Source organism: Parasteatoda tepidariorum, chromosome 9 (assembly GCF_043381705.1).
Source record: "Parasteatoda tepidariorum isolate YZ-2023 chromosome 9, CAS_Ptep_4.0, whole genome shotgun sequence".
Lineage (NCBI taxonomy): Eukaryota > Metazoa > Arthropoda > Arachnida > Araneae > Theridiidae > Parasteatoda > Parasteatoda tepidariorum.
In genome coordinates, this window is record NC_092212.1 from 57317204 (window position 1) to 57336536 (window position 19333).

The 19333-nt window shown below is 27.6% G+C and overlaps 2 protein-coding genes across 4 annotated transcripts in view; one reads left to right on the top strand and one right to left on the bottom strand.

Moving 5' to 3' along the window:
- Positions 1-13490, top strand: part of LOC107442312 (serine-protein kinase ATM) — an 88106-nt gene extending 74616 nt beyond the window's left edge. For all 3 annotated transcript variants that reach the window (XM_043051168.2, XM_043051170.2, XM_043051169.2), the window contains exons 51-60: positions 1574-1712; positions 3004-3080; positions 3238-3378; positions 4476-4592; positions 6390-6536; positions 8566-8734; positions 9069-9155; positions 9740-9854; positions 11083-11240; positions 13245-13490. In XM_043051168.2, the coding sequence (XP_042907102.1) occupies positions 1574-1712; positions 3004-3080; positions 3238-3378; positions 4476-4592; positions 6390-6536; positions 8566-8734; positions 9069-9155; positions 9740-9854; positions 11083-11240; positions 13245-13414 (1320 nt within the window). In that variant the 3' untranslated portion in view covers positions 13415-13490. The remainder of the gene's footprint in view (positions 1-1573; positions 1713-3003; positions 3081-3237; positions 3379-4475; positions 4593-6389; positions 6537-8565; positions 8735-9068; positions 9156-9739; positions 9855-11082; positions 11241-13244) is intronic.
- Positions 13491-16486: 2996 nt separating this feature from the next.
- LOC107442315 (superoxide dismutase 2) overlaps positions 16487-19333 on the bottom strand; it is a 6900-nt gene continuing 4053 nt past the window's right edge. Inside the window, exons 3-4 of the mRNA XM_071185825.1 lie at positions 17857-18036; positions 16487-16632 (exon numbers count right to left, since the gene is read on the bottom strand). Of these exons, the coding sequence (XP_071041926.1) occupies positions 16487-16632; positions 17857-18036 (326 nt within the window). The remainder of the gene's footprint in view (positions 16633-17856; positions 18037-19333) is intronic.

Consider the following 19333-nt stretch of genomic DNA (forward strand, 5'->3'; position numbering starts at 1 on the left):
CTTCTATTTCTTTTTCACACAAATAGAGATTTTTTACTTTCCTTGTTGTGATATTCATTTCTTTAACATTCTACTGTAAGTTTCTCATTTAGATATTGTGGCTTTAAATTTTAATCCATAGAATAAAGCCAACCCCAAAGAATTTTCAAGTTTATGGGTATTAACCAGAGACTTTTGTTTCCAAAATTTGCACTACAGAGTCTGAATTTACATAAAAATTGAAAAATGAATCTTGTAGGATAGCGGATGTTCCCAAAACCTGATTTATAAAAAAATTCTAACTGCTTGAGTTTTCAATATAAAATCATGACAAAGAATTCACAAATTATATTATCTTTTAAAGTGAGTAAAGAATCACCCTGCAGAGGAAAAATTAAATTCTAATTGGGCAATAAAATTACTACCCATGTTCAAAATTATTTTAGTGTGTGGAATGAATTTTTTTTACTGTCTAGTTTCGCCACTAGTTTTTTATTCTACCTATTTAACACCTACATTATTTTACAACAAAAAATATTTACATTATATATATTTTACCAACCAAATTTATCTTTTGTTTAATTATTAAAGATCATTAGTTTTTTTAATACATAGTGTTTCTACTTATTTTTAAAAGGCGACAGAAGCCTCCACATATTTACACGTGACTGAAGTATTACCATCTATGATGGGGGTGGTTAGTCCATTTTTAGTGTATAGTTGAGGCATAGAAGGCATATTCTTGGCCTAAGATACATTTGCTTTGGTTATAAAGGAGGGATATTTATCCCAGAAAAAATAAACGAATTCATTTGAGAAAAATTTATTTATCATTTAGAGAATATGGCCATACTAGAATTAATGAAATAAAGAAAGAAAGTCCCTCGAAGGGATCAAGAGATTCATTCTCCTAACATCGAGAATTTCTGTAAAAATAAAAATTAAACGGCTGACAGGCTGAAGGCCCCCTCCCCCCACAGTCCTAACACCATAAATTCACAATTAAAAGTCAAGTGAATTGTTCCCAACGGTCTGTTAGAAGCATGGGAAGAGATTCATGGTTCGCAATTTATCGAATGACGAAATAGCCGAAAACAAAGCTAACCCCTGTAATCATTATTAAATTTGAAATAATATAGCTATAGCTAATTGCCAAAAAGGATCGTGAGAATTAGTGTAACACTGTGACTGAAACATTTTTGTGGTAAGAGGAATAAAGAGTTAAAAATAGATTTTGATGTTGGATTCAGTTGCGACAGTGATTTCATATTTGTATTGAAATAAAAAGTTAGCCGTTACATTGATTGTTAGGTGAATAATAAAATATTTATATTAGCTTTTTATACAATGGAGTAAAAATTAAATAAATGGTTTAATTTATTTAAAATTCAAATAAGAATGATTAAAAGAAATGAAGGAAATTTTAAAAGCTGGAAAATATGTAATGCCTATTATGGCATCACATCATCTTAGAGAAATATCCCAGATTTTGATGTCAGGTATAACAAATAGTGTGCAACTTGTAAATTTATTGGATATCTAACTATTATTAACACGGCCAATTTTTTTTCAAGAATTCTATTATTTTATTTAGGAAAGAATGAATGCTGCCAAAAAGGTTTTAACTTCTCTTCAAAGGTCCAAAATAAGTACCTTGCTCAAAAATTATGTGTCTCTTTGTGATGCTTACATATCTCTTGCATATCTCCCAGTTGACAAGAAGGTCAAAAGAGGTTGGTTATCTACATTTCAACTTAAAAAAAAAATCTTTTTAAGTCAGTTCTACAAATTGCATTTTTTTTAAATTATGTAATTGACCTAATATCATAGCTTATATTTTCAAAAATTTTCCAAAAAGAAATACATGGTTGTTTAATTAAAGAATTTTAAATACAGAAAATTACATTTTTGTGTAATTTTGTATTTTTTAGTGCTCTTTTAAATATGTTTTTTATCTAGTTCCCACGTAATGTTCCATTTTTGTTAATTTACTTAAGTACTACAAATAAACTTAAAATGAAGTTTGATTTTTATTCCAAATTTAGTTTAGTTGAAAATTAGGGATGTAACGAATATTCGGCCACTATTCGGTATTCGGCCCTTTTGCCGAATATTCGGCCGAATAATGAACAGTAGTAATGAGTTCTTACTTTAAATAATATATATAGATTACAAGTATAATTAGTTAAAATATGCTATTATTAATTATTTAGATTTGTGAAAGCCTTATTGTTGGCATCAAGATATTTAAAATTAAACAAGCTGTTAAATTTTTTTTAAAATATAGAAAGTTTAAAAAAGCAAATTTTTTAATATTTATTTCATTTTTAATTTAAAATTTGAAAAATTTTTAATTACAAAATTAAGATTTCAAAAGTGAAACTTTTTAAAAAGTTCTTAATTTTCTGGGTTTTAATAATTTTTCTGACAAAAAAGAAAGTTAAGAATATTAACAATAGTAATGAGTTCTTATTTTAAATAAAATAGCATATAAATTACAAGTATAACTATAACTGAAATATGCTATTGTTAATTATTTAGATTTATAAAAGCCATATTGCCTTGTTATTGGCATCAAGATATTTTAATTATTACAAAAAAGAAATCAAGTTATTAAAATTTTTTTAAATATACAAAGATTAAAAAAGCAATTTTGTTAATATTTATTTCATTTTTAATTAAAAGTTTGAAAATTACTTTAATTACAAAATTACTATCAAAAGAGAAATTTTTAAAAAGTAAGTATTCGGCCCCATCACTATTTGTTACATCACTATAGAAAATGAAATGTTTGTTAAATGTAACCTAGTTTTAGTTTTCGTCATTTTAAAATATTTTTTCTTTAATTATCAAGTTTTTATTCTGGTTTGATGCAAAATATATTTTTTTTTCCTTCTGCCACCCTTTAAATTCTTACAATTCTTTAATTTTCCTCCTTTTGTAAATAAAAACTGCTTCTAATGCAATGCTTAGATGAAATGCATTATTAGAAGCTGATGTATAATTATATTTTTATTCATTTAGGAACTATTCCTCAAAACCAACCAATACTTAAGTTCCGAAAGCAGGAAAATATTCCAATTATTACGGAAGAACTAAAAGTAAGCTGAACTAAAATTTTTATCTTTTTAAGTCTAGTTTTCAAAATCACTGTTCACACTTTGTCTTGTGAGTTTGAAATGCCCATTGTAATAAATTTAAATTACTTTATTTTTAATTAATGTTAATAACATATATAAATGTTTGCTTTTGTTTCAGATTGATCGAAAATGTGAATACAAAAATGTTGTCGGAATACACTCTTTTCATTCTGAATTCAGAATGTGTGGTGGTATCACTTTACCCAAAGTGATTAAATGCATTGGTACTGATGGTGTAGAAAGGGAACAATTAGTTAAGGTAAATTCATTAAAATATTCTCCATTATTAATCGCGCTTTATCATAGTGTTTTCGTCAATTTTTTTTAAACTTTTGTTATTTGAAGCCTGATAAAAGGCATTTTATTTTTGTTAAATAAATTATTTATTGCAATAAGCTTGAACTAATATGCAATTTCGCAGTGGATCAGGAGGAACCAGAATTGCACAGTGGTTAAGGCGCTAAGCTGTCAATTTAAAAGACTGATGCTTTTTCTCTGTTGTGGTTTGAAAACTTAAATCAATTATTATTAGTGTGTCAGAGACGAAAAGGCATACTGTTGGTATGCCTTTCAATATGCCTGAGACAGAAAGGCATACTGATGGTTGGTTTGATACTGTTGACTAATGTAATAACTTGACCAAGTTGAATTTAATCAAGTTGGCCACTTTGTCACCATCATGCACTTCCTCTCAAAATTGTGGAGGCTTACTTTCTGTGACCCTGGGGCCAACAACCAGCTGTTGTGAGAGTACTTTTTTTTATATACATTTAGTTCATATTTGGAGCTCAGCATTGTATCTTCTACAAAACTGACATTCTTCATTTTTTACCCTTTAGTACATGTTTCTTCTGTACCTCAATCTGGTTTTTCTTGCTTATACACCTGCTTTCCCATATTATTCAATAGTAGAGTGTTGTATAGATAGATTTTTCAATTTTAAAGATTAATTAGAACACTGTTCACACCTCTAGTTAAATAACAGAAGCCTAATTTTTTTTCCTTTCAATCCTGTTGAAGATCTTTTTTGTATATGCAAATAGGTGCTCCTTGATTCCCTTACATCTAGAGTTATTTTAGTGAACCATGGCTCTTAAAAATTAATCCTTAAAAAAGGACTAGATGTGTGTGCAATAAAAGCATGAAACAAATAATTATGAATTAAATTTCATCGTAAGGATTATGAAATATAATTCATGCTTATTTTGAAATTTCAATTTTTCTATGTTTCTTCATTATATTAAAATTTGCTGTCAATGCTAAAAATAAATGTGGTTAACAGTTTTATGTTTTATATCTTGTAATAAATTGTATTTGTTTGCTTGTAATATGAGTTTAGAAGTTAATATTTTGTAGGGTCGAGATGATCTACGCCAGGATGCTGTTATGCAACAAGTATTTTTCCTGGTTAACTGTTTACTTAAACAAAAGATGGAAACTCAACAAAGGAAGCTTCATATCAGAACATATAAAGTAATTATACATTTTTTTTCTTTCTTCCTTTCTATCAAAGAATAAGGAAAAAATAGTTTTATAATTTATTGATATAACTATTTTTTGTTTTTAATTTCTTCTAGAATTTTTTTCTTCGTTGTGTTTAGTTATACTGTTATCTAATATTAATTTCTTTTTTTAAAAGATACATTTCAATAAAAATCTTACGTAATTAAATAGTTCAGATAATATTTTTTAGTGTTTAATAAAAAAATGCAATATAAATTATTCAGAAAGTGTTAGGTATATATAAGTTTAAGAACTTTTTCAGAAAAACAACTTCCAATCCAAGATTTCACAACAATCTTTGCTTTTGTTTTGCTAATCATTCTTCTTGTGTTATTTGTGTTTTAAGATTTGTTTGTGTCATAATATATATAGATTGCAGTCCAAACATATAGGTTATAGTATAACACATATGTATAATATTCTTCTCTTGAGTATATATTACTTATATATCTATAGTATAGTATATATATATTGAATATATATGTATCTTATCTTGAATTTGCGTAATATAGCCACACTGAGCTCTTGTAAATAACTAAACAAAGTATTTTCATGAAATATGATAACAGCATTCAAAGTATTAAGGTCAAAATATTAAAGGTATATAACAGATCAACTGATAGATTGTTGAATCAGTAAATCTTTTTAATATGGTTTTCAGGAAACTTGTCTTATGTATCAGTAAAATTCAAATTAATTAATTTTAACAAACATTAATATTTTGCATTGTTATAGAAATGTGAAAGTTATTAAATTATATTATTAGGGCATTATTCATATTGGTTGTTTTTATATTTAGAGTTTGATAAAGTTAATTTAAATTATCACCCTATGTTCTGGCAACTAATTCAACAAAACCTTAAAAAAAAGAAAAAATGAACATAATAGATTCTCAGGGGCGCCCATATGTTTGAATTTAGGGGGGGGGGCTTATGAAAGAAAGCGGCAAATTAATGAATTAAAAAATTAATGAAAGGAAATTTTATCTATTTAAATATTTTTTACTTAATTAGCTGAATAACTAATTAATTTCACTTTTAATTATACATGATTAATCAAATATGCATATGTTTTATTAAGCATATATTTTCTAGGGAAGGGGGAGCCCCTTCGGCCCTCCCCTATGGGCGCCCATGTAGATTCCACATGATACACTTTTGCTATCATAGCTGAAAATGTATAACTCTATTTTGAGACTTTTTAAAATCTTGAAATGACAAATGATATCTATTTACTTTGAACTCGTTTAAAAATCAGTGGTGTAATGTTTATTGAACATTATAGATTCCCGATGATACACTATTGATATCAAGGCATAAAATGCATCACTTTATTTTGACAATTTTATCTCTTCAAGACCTTGATCACATTACATTATATAATAGAGCTGAAAATGTATCACTCTATTTTGACAATTTTAATCTCTTCAGGACTTTGATCCCATTTACATGATCAAGCAACTCTCCTTTCATAGTCCACGGTATCATATATGAAAGGAGCCTTTTATTCCAGCAGCCCAAAATCTTAAGGACTTGATCTCAATTTGGTATGATCTTAATCTTGATCTCAATTAGTATGTAATTGTACTTTTTATGAAATATACTTTCGAAATGTGCGGACCTGGAAAAACTTGTGTTTCTCTTCTCACTGGTCCTTAACAGGTAATATTTTGAAGTTACTAATGATATCTAGTTTGTTAACTGTGCACTTATTTAAAAATCAGTGGCATTATCTTAGAAAACATATTAACTCTGATTTACTTTTTAGGTAGTTCCTGTTTCTCGAAGAAGTGGTGTATTGCAGTGGTGTGAAGGTACACAAGTTCTTTCTCAGTATTTGATTGGAAGCAATGGTGCTCATACAAGATACTATCCAACAATGGCTACACCCTTGGAGTGTCGCAAAAAAATGGAGGTATGTGCTTATTTTTATTAAAAAGGATAAATATAACTTTTATTATATTTTTTTTGTACCAATGCATGTAAATTTTAATGATAAAATTTTTATGACGAGAATTAAAAGTATGTATTTGAATTAACAAATCTAACTTGTTTCCAATGCACTGTAATTAAAAAAAAATCTTTTTACTCTAATATAAATAACTAACTTGTATTGTATGCATAAATTTAATAAAATTAAAGCTTGGTTAATCTTTCCTGAAATATTTATTTTAAACTTAAAAATTTTTTATGTCATTATTGCAAGATGTTTTGTAAATTTTGTATTTGTTTGTAGACATTCTCTTAATAAATTGCTTACAAATAACTTTCTGAGTTTTTTTCTTTTTCTTTAAACTATAGTCCCTCTGCCTGTCATATTACTTTCATATTTGCTTTATTAATGTTTGCTTACAGTAAACTTTGTTACCATTCAAAAGTTTAACTTTTATTGAACATTTTCTTGACCTTAATTTTACTTTTTAATCAGCAACAGGCTTCTTTTCTATTTAAATCATCAATTTTCCAAATGTTATTGGTTATTCTGTTATTTATGAAATCAGGAAAAAATTGTTAAAAAAATGTTAGTGTTAATTAATTAGCTTGCCTCTTTAAGAGTCAAGCTAATTAAGCCAGAATGTGACATCTCACTATTATTTGGAGTGCATCTTTTTTTGTCTTAGGTTACACTCTAATATGTTTTGTTAAGTGCAATTATGATTAGAACACATTGTAATAATTCAATACAATTAGTAAAAATATTGCAACATAACTGATATATAAATAATTTTTTCTTGTGTTGAAATAGTACAGGGTTGCCACTCCACAGGGAGAACAGGGAAAACCTGGAAAATACAGGGAATTTAAAAATCACCTAAAATAACAGGGAAAATACAGGGAATTTAGATTTTTTCTTTACAAACTGGGAAAATACAGGGAATTTTGTTTCTATCTTTTGTATTTTAAAAAATGGTGACTACTCAAAGCGTAATCTATAGGATATTTAACCATGATATTTCAGCTATACTAAACTATTTCATTTACTATAGCATTATTTAAGTATGTTCAGCTGTTTTTCTAGCAATTAAAACTAATATATATACTTAGCCCACTATAGCTCACGCAAGAGCTCATTAATTGTTGTTTCCTCTTAATATGTTGTGTGTGATATGTACAGGGAAAACACAGGGAATTTTTTTTTCAGATTTGAGTGGCAACCCTGTAGTAGACTGTGTTTCAAAATATTTACTTAAACTAAATTTGTTTTCTGTCTTTTTTAAAGTCATTGATATCTACATTTAGGGGGCATTACTGAGAGACTAGATATTAGCAATAATGTTATGCAAAATGTATTAACATTAAGTTTAATAGATCTTATGAGCATATTTATAAATTTTAAGTTGATTTACATATTATTTTAAAATAGTGTGTTTTGGTAGCCTTTTCTCTAATTAATCAAAGCTTGTGTTGTCTATGAAAACTAAAGTGAATTCTTTATTTGAAATTTTTCTGAATGAAAGCTGGTTCTGTTTGCATCTAATTGCTTGGATTCGAAGATCATTTAAAAATCATTACATTGAATAAGATTTATAACTTCATGCACATCTTAATCATATCAACTATTAATCTAACATTTATTTTTTTATGGTTTAAAAAAATTATCTTGCATTTTATCTATAGTTTTTTATTTTAATTATTTGCTCCTAATTAATTTTTTCATCCTCATGAAAATTTTGCTTTAAACTTTTCAAACATTCATAAGTATTATCTATTTTCATGTAAAGCACAATGAGTTTTAATGAATAAAATTCAATTTGTGGCATTTTGACATAAATATTTTTCAACATAAGCTTAAAAATTAGGTTAATCTTTAATCTTTATGGCATTGCTAATAAAATAAATAATCTTTTAATCTTTGCATTTAATCTGTTTGGAATTGCTAATAAAATAAATAAGTGAGCTACTAAACTTAACAAAAATAATAGTTGTTATTTGATATTTTTTAGAGCATATCAAGTGTTTCGCAGTTGCCAAAGAAGAGACAAATATTTGATTCAATATGTGCTAGTTTCCCTCCTGTTTTCAGATACTTTTTCTTTGAAAATTTTCCTGAACCTTCAGCTTGGTTTGAGCGACGTCAATCATATACTAAAAGTGTTGCTGCTAGTTCAATCGGTAGGCCAAAATTTCAGATTTTTTTTATATTCAACACTCAATGTTCATAAATACCTTAATATAATTCTCTTTGGTATAGAATTCTTTTTAACTATCAAGTATTTCTAATATAATTTTGAAAATTTATTTATATTGATTATGTTCTCAACAATGTTAATATTATTATTATTTGTTTTTAGGCCAGAATCATATGATACATTAAAATAGATTTCTATATATTTTTTAAACTTTATATAATTATTTGTTTTTTTTATGCTTAATTATAAAATGTGAACAGTTTTTGAATAGTGATAGCTTAAAAATCTTTAATGTACTAATTTCTTTTTTTTTTCAGTTGGCTATATATTAGGACTTGGTGATAGACATGTAAATAATATTTTAATCGATAAAAATACAGCCGAAGTTGTCCATATAGATTTTGGTAAGTTTAAAGTTTATATAACTCTCTTTATATTTACAAATCAATTGTTATATTATAGATACCTTTATATTTCTACAGCTTTATATTACCTGCATTTATTACAAGAAAATAAATATGGTTCTGTTACATAAAATGTTTAATCCTATGCTTCAAATTCATTTCTTAAATGTCCAATTTGATTTAAAAATTGCTAATCTTGTTCAAATATATAATTGTTTATGAATTATATACAAGGATGATATGAAGGTATTGAAAAGGATAATAATGAGATATTCATATTAACCTTTTCCAATTAAGTAAAAAAATGCATTTGCAAAAGTTTAAGTTTTATTTTAATTCAATATACTACTCCCTTAACAATTTGAAAGATAAATCGTTATAAGTAAGTTAGTGAAATCTGTCCAATGGAGCTGAACATATGACCTGTTCAATTGATATAAGATGTCTAGTACTACTAGACAGATGAACCACAAACGGTTAATATTGTTTTTCTTCTGTATTTTATTATATTTTAATGAAAAATATTTTAATTACAATGTTAACCTTTAATATTGTGTAAATTAAAAATTAAATCCTTTTAATAGGTATTGCTTTTGAAAAAGGACGAATTTTGGCAACACCAGAAACTGTTCCTTTTCGCTTAACAAGGGATATTGTAGATGGCATGGGAATTAATGGAGTGGAGGGTACTTTCAAAAGGTATTATATTAAAAGTTACTCCTTTGCTTTCATTTAAGAACTTTTTATATTAATTTATTATAATTGATATATTTTTAATCTATAAAATTAGTATTATATAAAACTAGCATTTTGCAAAACTAGTATCACATAAAGGTAAAATTAAAAAAAATTTTTATCATCATTCCTTAATTATCAATGACTGACTTACATGTAATAATGTAGTACATGTATAATAAGTTTCTTTCTCTAAATGGTTATCTTAAAAGAAAATGATTATTTATGATTAAATTGTTGTACAAAATGCAATTGATATCTGTTCAAACACTTTATACCTTTTGCTCCCCATGCTTTTTTGGAATTTATAAGCTTTCATTCTTGTTTTGTATACAGTAGAACTTTGATCGATTATTTTTCAAGGGACCATTTATTGTGAACGATAGATATGAGAAAACGATGATAGATATGAGAAACGAAACGTCAGCATAAAATAATGACTTGAAAATGCATGAAAAGTAATAAAGAATTTTTAGACTGGAAAATTAATAAATTTACTATAAGTATAAAAAATTTTAATTGAAAAACATTGTAATTAATCTATATTTTGAGATGCAAACAGAAAATAAATAAGCACATTTATTTATTTAAAAGATTAGGAAATTTTGGTTGCGAACACTCTCTTAATCTTTCCGTGATAACGGAAATAAAAATTTTCTACATTTGTAAAAAATTGCTGTTTTCTGTAAGAAGTTTGCTTGTATAGAGAAAGTTTCCCATAGTTCCAGTTTGCAGTGTTCATCAATACTCTTTTACTTCTTCAGTTTCTGTAGTCATTTCTTGAACCGACAGCATCACATTTCCATCAACTGATGGAACATTTTCATCAACTGATGCATAAACATCTAATGTGCTGATGGAGGCTTTTACCCCAAACTGTTGCAAAGCCTTATTTTCTTTTTTATTATAAGCATCATAGGACTGTTTTTCTTTTCTTTCTGAAAACGAAATTTTAATATTTTTGTTTTTAAATATCGGTAGAATTTCTGAATGATTGATGTGGGAATCTGTTAATTTCAAAAACTATCTAAACTAGTATTATTAACATTATTAGAATAGCAATTGAAACGGAATGATACATATGGGAAAATGGAAAATGCCAGAACGATAGATCAAAGCTTGACTGTATTGCTTAACTTGTTATAGCTAAAAATTATTGGATTTTAGAAATAATTGCTCTTTTTTTTGTAAGATGCTCAGAAAAAACATTAGAAGTTATGAGGAACTCTCAGGATGTACTTTTGACTATACTAGAGGTGCTTTTGCATGACCCTTTGTATGAATGGACTGTTCCTGCATCTAAGTCTTCTCAGAGATCTAATGGATCTTCCAGTAGCCAAAATAATCAAGGTAAAATATTTTATGCACTAATTTTAATAACTGTTTTCAAAGTAAAATCATATAGTTTTCTGAAGGGAGATAAGATTATATTACTTTAGTTATTTACGTTTATTTTATACAGCAAAGCTAGCACATTTTTATTTTGTTTGTTTAGAGTATTATGTTCCTCCATTTGTGCCTCAAGTTTTAGTTATTTTAAATTCAAATTTAATGACCTTAAAAATATCAGTAGCATAACAATCTGACAGCCTTGCTTACCACCAGCAATTCTTGTAACCTTCATTATTAGCAGTTAAGTATAGATTTTTCTCATGTTATTTTAAAGAGAAAGGTACTCTTTCATAAATGCACCCATTTGAAAAAATTCAAGATGGTTAAAGAAAATATGGTTTCTTACCTGATAAAGGAAATAAAAAAAGGGGGATGAAGGATCCATAGAAGCCTCTACCACAAATCCATGAGTGTGTTTCTACTTTTTTACTGTTAATGCTCATATTTTTATAGTTAATTATTTTTTTGCTACTCCTTTCCCTGAAGTTTTCATATTCTTTGCATATTATGATGTTGAATTTTTTTTCCAATTTAATACTCTAAATTTTATCATTTTGTCTTTATACAAAGGTGGTAATGCCTCTTCAAAAGTATGATAGATAAAAAATATTGTATTTTCCTAAGAAAAGAATCTTCATCAATTAAATTCCAAAAAGACTGTTCTAACAAAAAAAATTATCTGCTTTTGACATTTCACAATCTATATGTGACAAAACAAATAATTACTCATGGATCAGGAAACATAATGGCATCTGTACTGTTTTTTTTTTAACCAATGTCAAGTCTTTATGCCGTTCTGGACCATAATGCTAAGTGACTTTGGGAGAACGAATAAAAAGTGAGTGTTGTCAGAAAGATTTTTTAAACTAATAACTCTGATGTTGCAGTGATAGTTTTGATACTGTAAGGAAACTAAATAGCGTTTGACAATTTAATTTTTACCTTAAAAGTGGGGTCTTCAACTTATTGTGTGCGTGGGTAACAGCAATAAGATTTGGAAATTATGGGGACTGGGAGTAATAATATAGGTAAAAAAAGTTCAGAAGAAGGAAAGGATAATAATTTCAGCGTAAATTGCCAAGTTTTTTTACTTTTAAAATTTAAATTAAATGTGATTCTTAGACCAGATGAAATAAACCACTTTTACAGTTATGTATCCATGATGAGTTTGAAAAAGTCTTGATGGATTATAAAAAAATCTCGTTTTAGTATTTCCACATGCTATTGCATCAGATTTCAATAACGTTTAATGAAAAATCATCCTTGATCTATTTACATTAATTTGCTTAAAAGCAGCATGTATAAAAACATATCTTTGTGAAAGACGTTTATAAGTAAACCTTAGTATGTTCAGATGCAACTTGTTTATTATTTCTTTCAGTCTCAATGAAACATCAAATAGTATATTTAACCTTTTTTTATAATTATCATTATCAGTCTTTTTTATAGTATTTTCAAACTTAATTTTTTCTGAATGAAATATTTCGGTGTGTCATCAAAATGTCATCGCCGGAACACAAGTAGACCTTACCTTAAAATAACCATTTTTGGAGAGAAAAAAATTGTGTGTTCCACTTCCAATTTTTCCACATACTAAATATAAAAAATAGTTATTTATAGACTAATTATGGGATTTTTACACAAATAGCACATTTCTCATGTAAGTATGGGAGTGAAGATATTAAAAATATCATAAATAGAACAAAAGTTCAAAGTTAGGTTTTAATGATAAATATATTTTAAACAAAATTGGTTGAGTAACTAATTCTTAAGCAACATAATTTTAAAAAAGTCAGATATTTTAAATTCTATTTTTTAGGAACTATTCGTATTTTGCCATGGATGATTATTACACCATTTAAAATGATTTAAAAATTTGTATACCTTACAATACCAAATTTTTTCAAATTTTTATTAAATAATACAAAATAATAGCTATAATTTGTTGTATATCTATTTCAGAAGTGAACACTCTTGCTGAAAGAGCTTTAATGAGACTGCAACAAAAATTACAAGGTCTTGAAGAAGGTGTTGCTATGAGTACAGAAGGACAAGTAAATTTGTTAATACAACAAGCAAGAGACCCCAATAATCTGTGTCGATTATACGTTGGATGGCAGCCATTTCTGTGATAATAAATTGCATGTTATAAAGAAAGTCAGTCACTTGTAAATATTTTTTATGTAATAAAAATACTATTTTTTTCTACTATAAGAACTCTTTTTCTACATAGTTTCCTTTTACTTCAACATGTATAAATAGCATCCTAATTTCCCATATTAAATAAATATTTTTTTTTAAAGAAAACTCATAAATTATTTAATAATCACTAACTTCTAATATACAATTAACTACAGTAATTGCACAGTGTACAAAAAAAGGGAAACATCCAAACCTGGATAACTTTTCATCAAATAGCCATTTACTAAGAATGCTGTTTTAATTGTGTATCCATTTATAGAATCGCATAAAGAGAGCTTAATATTTGTGGCAATGAAGTTAAAGGAATGTATTGGGCGGTTCACATTGCCAGAATGAAAGAAAAAAAATCTATTGGGAAATTTCTTATGTCAAACCCTTCAAAGAGAGAATCCCAAACAACAATGGCTCGATTCTGTAAAATCGGGTTTTAAAGTTGCTGGGATAGAAGATACAGCCTAGGGAAGAAATGGTTGTCCTAGAGTGAATTTTTAGCAGAAAGTCTTGGTCCTCCCTGGGCTTATGCCTGACCCAACGTAAATATGCAAATTAATTAGTGCAGCTAATGTTTTAAGTTTGAGAACAAACATAAATTTCTCAACGTGAAGCTACCTTTAATTTCAACAAATTTAAATTTTTGATTTTCGAAGTATGGGTGGTCTAGATTGTGGCTATATAACTTGTTCATCCAAAAATTATATGTAAAAATATATAAATTGATTAATGTATGAAAAAGTTAGAATTAAGAGATGCTTGTGCAAAACAAAATATTCTAATTGTGTATGAACAGAGTGATATTTTTACAATCGTCTGGAGAAGTAAAATTTATATAAAAATTGTAGATCAGTACATTAAATTTTTGAGACAAACCAAATAAAAAATTAGCTATATAAGAGCTCTTACTTATTTAGCTATTTTCCTCAACTTTTGTGATTTGAGTTCTCTATTGATTTTTGTTTTTGGCTGGTTGCTAGCTGGATGACAGTGTGTAAGTAAATTCCCTCTTAAAGTTTTAAAATCCCTTAGAAATATGAGAATTTTAAAATGAATGGCTAGGAAGGAGTTCTGCCACGACAGTCGGACCAATGAACGACGGTCATAGTTTAATTTTTTTTCTCTTACCTGGTGACTTTCTTTGAGAAGAAAGGGAAAATTTTTCTTGCTGATAGGTGTGTCCCCATTAGGCCCTCTTCAAACTGATGCATTATTGAGTGCAGATTAGTATTTTTTTTTTTTTGGTTTTTGCAATTTTTCTCTGTATTAATTTTATTTAGGACTGATACATTAAATTATTATGTTAATCAGTAATTTTTAGCTTTTAAGATTTAATTAAATTTTTGTCCTGAGATAATTTCTGCATAAAGTAGAAATACCCGGAAATTACGATTTCCTTATCAATTACAGACTTTGTTTTTTAGATTATTTAATTAACTATTATTAAATAGGTGTATTAAAATTGATTGTGATGCACTTACTGCATTTATCATCATTTTTGTATTAGTGAAGATTCTTGTATTAATACACTTACAGTGTATTATAAATTGTTTTCATTAATTTAACTTATTCTTATGCTTAACGTTTTATGATTAAATTTGTATTATACATCAGGGGTAATTGTGAGCCCAACTCAAAAATCCTGAAAATTTCTTGAATAAAATCATTAATGATGCATTTCAAAAATTTAATGTCTTCATAAATTTAAATCATTGATATTTTCACAACATGAAATTCTAAATAAATTATATGCAGCATAATTTTAATGAATAATTATTCATAAGTATACTTTTATCTCTAACCACATTTGTTATTCTACCAGATAAAATATTTACAAATGAAGGAGATGCCGAGTATAAATTCTAGTTCTAACATTTTTAAATAAAATATACAAGAATTTTTACACAGAAATGTGAACGATGATTTTTTGAAACTTCTGAACCTTGGATTTCCTGATCGCGATCAGCGAAAAATCTGGAAATCCAGATTTTTTCCGGAGCACAATCATCTCTGATACAGGTGCACATGCAGATCCTTACTCTAGACCTCAAGGGTTAAATACAAAGTAGAAAAATCACAAAAAAAAACTTATCTATGCTCAATAATGCAGCAGCTTGAAAAGGCCGTTCTGCCGAATGTGACACAGTTATAAGAGAGTGAAGAAAAATTTAGACTGATTCTTTCCTCCATAGGCAAGTTACAGAGTTAAAAAAAAAAAAGAATGACCTCTGACCATCATTCATTGGTCCAATTCCCATGACATAACTCATCCCTAGCCAATCCATGTTTGAATACACAAGTGGGCGACCACTGTTGCACTGATGAAGGTTGCCCTTTGAGCATCCGAAACAGCTGTCTGTATTTTATAAATATTTTTGTGCTCTTTAACGGTGTTTGCCTTAGTTTGCAATCCATGTTTATTAAGGAAATTCTTGTATTCCTAAGGGATTTCTCAATAGAGAATAATTAAATATTGCAATCCAGCTGGCAAATAGCCAAATAAACAAAACATATAAAATGTTATAAATTTAATAGAATTTTAATTAAATTGCAAAATACAATCAATTTTAGTCTGTGAAATCCTCATTTTTTAGACATTTAATTCTTTGACCGCAAAATTTTAGATATAACAATTTAAAAATCAAAAATACAATAATTTTATCAAAATTATAAATACTAACAAATAATCTAGTTTAAGTAAATATTAACAAAGGTGTTTTTTCAGTTTCTTAAGAACAAATTTTTTTGGTTCTAAAAGACTCATATAAATGCTTTTAAGATTAATTAAATGTTAATTCACACTCCAGATAGTTGGATGAAATAAGTACATAACTTTTTAAGAGTATAAGCTATATATTGAAGAAAAATAACATGTTTCGATATTACATTAAAATTCATATTTAACAGAATACTTTTAAACACTGACATACATCTTTATTCATATGTAGTTATATAATGGAACTAAATACAAAATCTATAACTTTGGGTAAGGAACTTGTAGCAAGCAGTATTTAATTTTTGGCTTTAGAATATCTGTCACTAATATCTTTCCAATTGGCTACTTTCCAAATAGCTTTAACATAGTCTGGTCTAACATTCTTGTACTGTAAATAATAAGCATGCTCCCAAACATCAATACCAAATAGGGGAATTAGACCTGGGAGAAAAAAAGTAATATATTAATACTAATTTACATGAATTCTCAACTCACATATTATAAAATATAATTTATACATGCTTGTTTTTAATGCATATTTTAACATGACACTTACATAACATTTTTAATGAACTAAAAGTATCACTCTTCGGATACTCATAGTATACTTATGTAACCAAAGAAATACCAGTAAATTAAGTTTATTGTTCAGTTACCGATATTTCTCATTATGACATTAAGAGAACACTATACATACACCGTTGTAGAAACTTTTTCATGGCAAATTCTGCTTACCTTCATTGGTATTTTAGAGTATATATATATATGTACAGGTTGATTCTAAAAAGATGGGCAAAATTTTAGGAAGTGATAGTACACACTCAAGCAAAAAATTTTTATCGAAGAATGCATGGTCGAAAACAAAACGCAAAACGGCTAGAGGGCGTCTAAGTTTATGTTCTTAATTGAGGCAAAAACACACAAAGAATGATGAAGTTAAATTATAAAAGCAAATTTAATGGCATGTGATTACAATTAGTGCTCAAAACAGTGGCCGGCAGCGGCTATGCACGCAGTACAACGGCAAAGAAAAGATAGGCAAACATTCTGAAACACACCAGGCATATCACGAACTTTCCCTGCAGCGACCGAAAGCGTGGCGACAAGTAACGCAATGCAGTAACTCGCAACAGGAATGGAGCTTTCAAGTTTGCATCAAACAACTTTCCAAATGCTCCAGCACCCTTGCGTTTTGTTTTCGACCATGCATTCTTTGATAAAAATTGTTTGCTTGGGTGTGTACTATCACTTCCTAAAATTTTGCCCATTTTTTTAGAATCACCCTGTATATATATATATGTGTGTGTCTAATATAAAATTGAACATTTGAAAAAAAATTTGGGGAGGCAGGGAGGAGGTATAAGTTTCTCTCAATTTTTTTTAATATTTTTTATATTATTATTTTTTTTATATCTTGCAAAAAATCTTGCAGCCTTTAAAACTTTGTTCTTTCCAGATTTACCTGAACTCACATTTTTACACTTTAAATTTTAATTACTTACATAAGTAAAAAAATTCGCCATGAACAGTTTCTCCCACACTATAGAGTCCTCTTAAGTAATAAGGCTATTTTTATAAATGTGTGCAGTTTTCTACAAGTTCTTTTTTTCTTTCTTTATGACAATAAATAAAACATTCATGAATAAATTGTCAAATATTTTGTACCTGTTGTTGCTTGTAATGGATCTTGATTTGGGCATGTAGCAATCTGTAATTTCTTTGATGTAGGATTGAATCCTAACCAGGCCCAGCCAGACCCTTGAACACTAACTGCAGCGGCACTCAAGAGAGTTTGTAAATTTTCTAGATTATTAAAGTCAGATTTTATGGCAGACAGTAACTCACCTAAAAGACAAAATTGATATAAACTGTTGGTATTAAGTTATTCAAAATTCAAATGTGCATTGAAATTGTAGTTATGGATTATTTTAAACACTAAATTTAAATTAACAACATATTATATTTATTTGTTAGGGATCTGTAGCAAAATAAAAATTTATTTTTTCATTAACTTTTAGCAAACAAGTTATAATTTTAAATACATTGTTCCCTAGGCTAATGATGAGAGTTGAATCATTAAAGACCTGTCACATATTTAAAAAAATGTGTAATTATTTAACTTCTCTCAACTATTTGTTACTAAATAGATTTGCATATTTAAAACTATCTTTGGATTTAAGACATTAGTGAAGTTAACCATAGATAAACCAGTTAAATAATTTGGCCATTTTATGTGAAATATTTCGTGCAATAAAAAAATCTACAAAAAGTTATCTAAGCTTTTTTTTTCTCCCTTCTTTTATGTTTTCTTTTTATAGTGCTTAAATTTTCAAATATTGCTACACAGGGCCGGATTAACCTATAGGCACACTAGGCACGTGCCTAGGGCCTACGAAAATTTGTTGACAAGAATAATTTAGCTTTAAAAACAACAAGTGTATTTTGCACAAAATTATGAAGATACAAATAAAAATATATTTTTCGGTAATAAATTTTTTTGCAGAATCTTATGATCTAATATATTACTTTTTTGCGATTTTTGGATTCAACGAAATCTTGTATTATGCTGTCGAATTCCAAACTAGGCAACATGTCGTATTCAGTAGACATAAGCGCGAGTGATGCCAAACGATCTTGATTCATTGTTGAACGCAAATAATTTTTGTTATCAATTTTAATCTGGAGAAAGATATTTCTCATTCTGCATTTGATCCAAGAATCGACAAATATATTCTTAATGCAATGTGAACGTTAGGAAAAGTATTCACAAGTTTATCTTTAATTTGAGCCTTCAACATTTCTTGTGCAGATTTATGTTCATATAAATTTGAAAATAGTAAAAATTCAGCTACAAAATTCAGCTACAAAAATTCAGCTCACCAAATTTTGCACTTTTAGTTTAATCTCAGATTCTGAAAAATTTTTGTGTAATTTCCTTGTAATTCGGGTTCGATAAAACATCGATTAATGACACTTTTTGGTCGATCCAGAAAACTGGGAAATTCAGACATCCGGGATAGCGATGGTCCCGAGCATCCCAGATAATTGGTTCTCTACTGTATAAATATTTCTTGTAATTAATCTCACTATCAATTTCACTGTTTTCTTTGCTGGTTTGTTGTTCTATATCATTATAATGAAA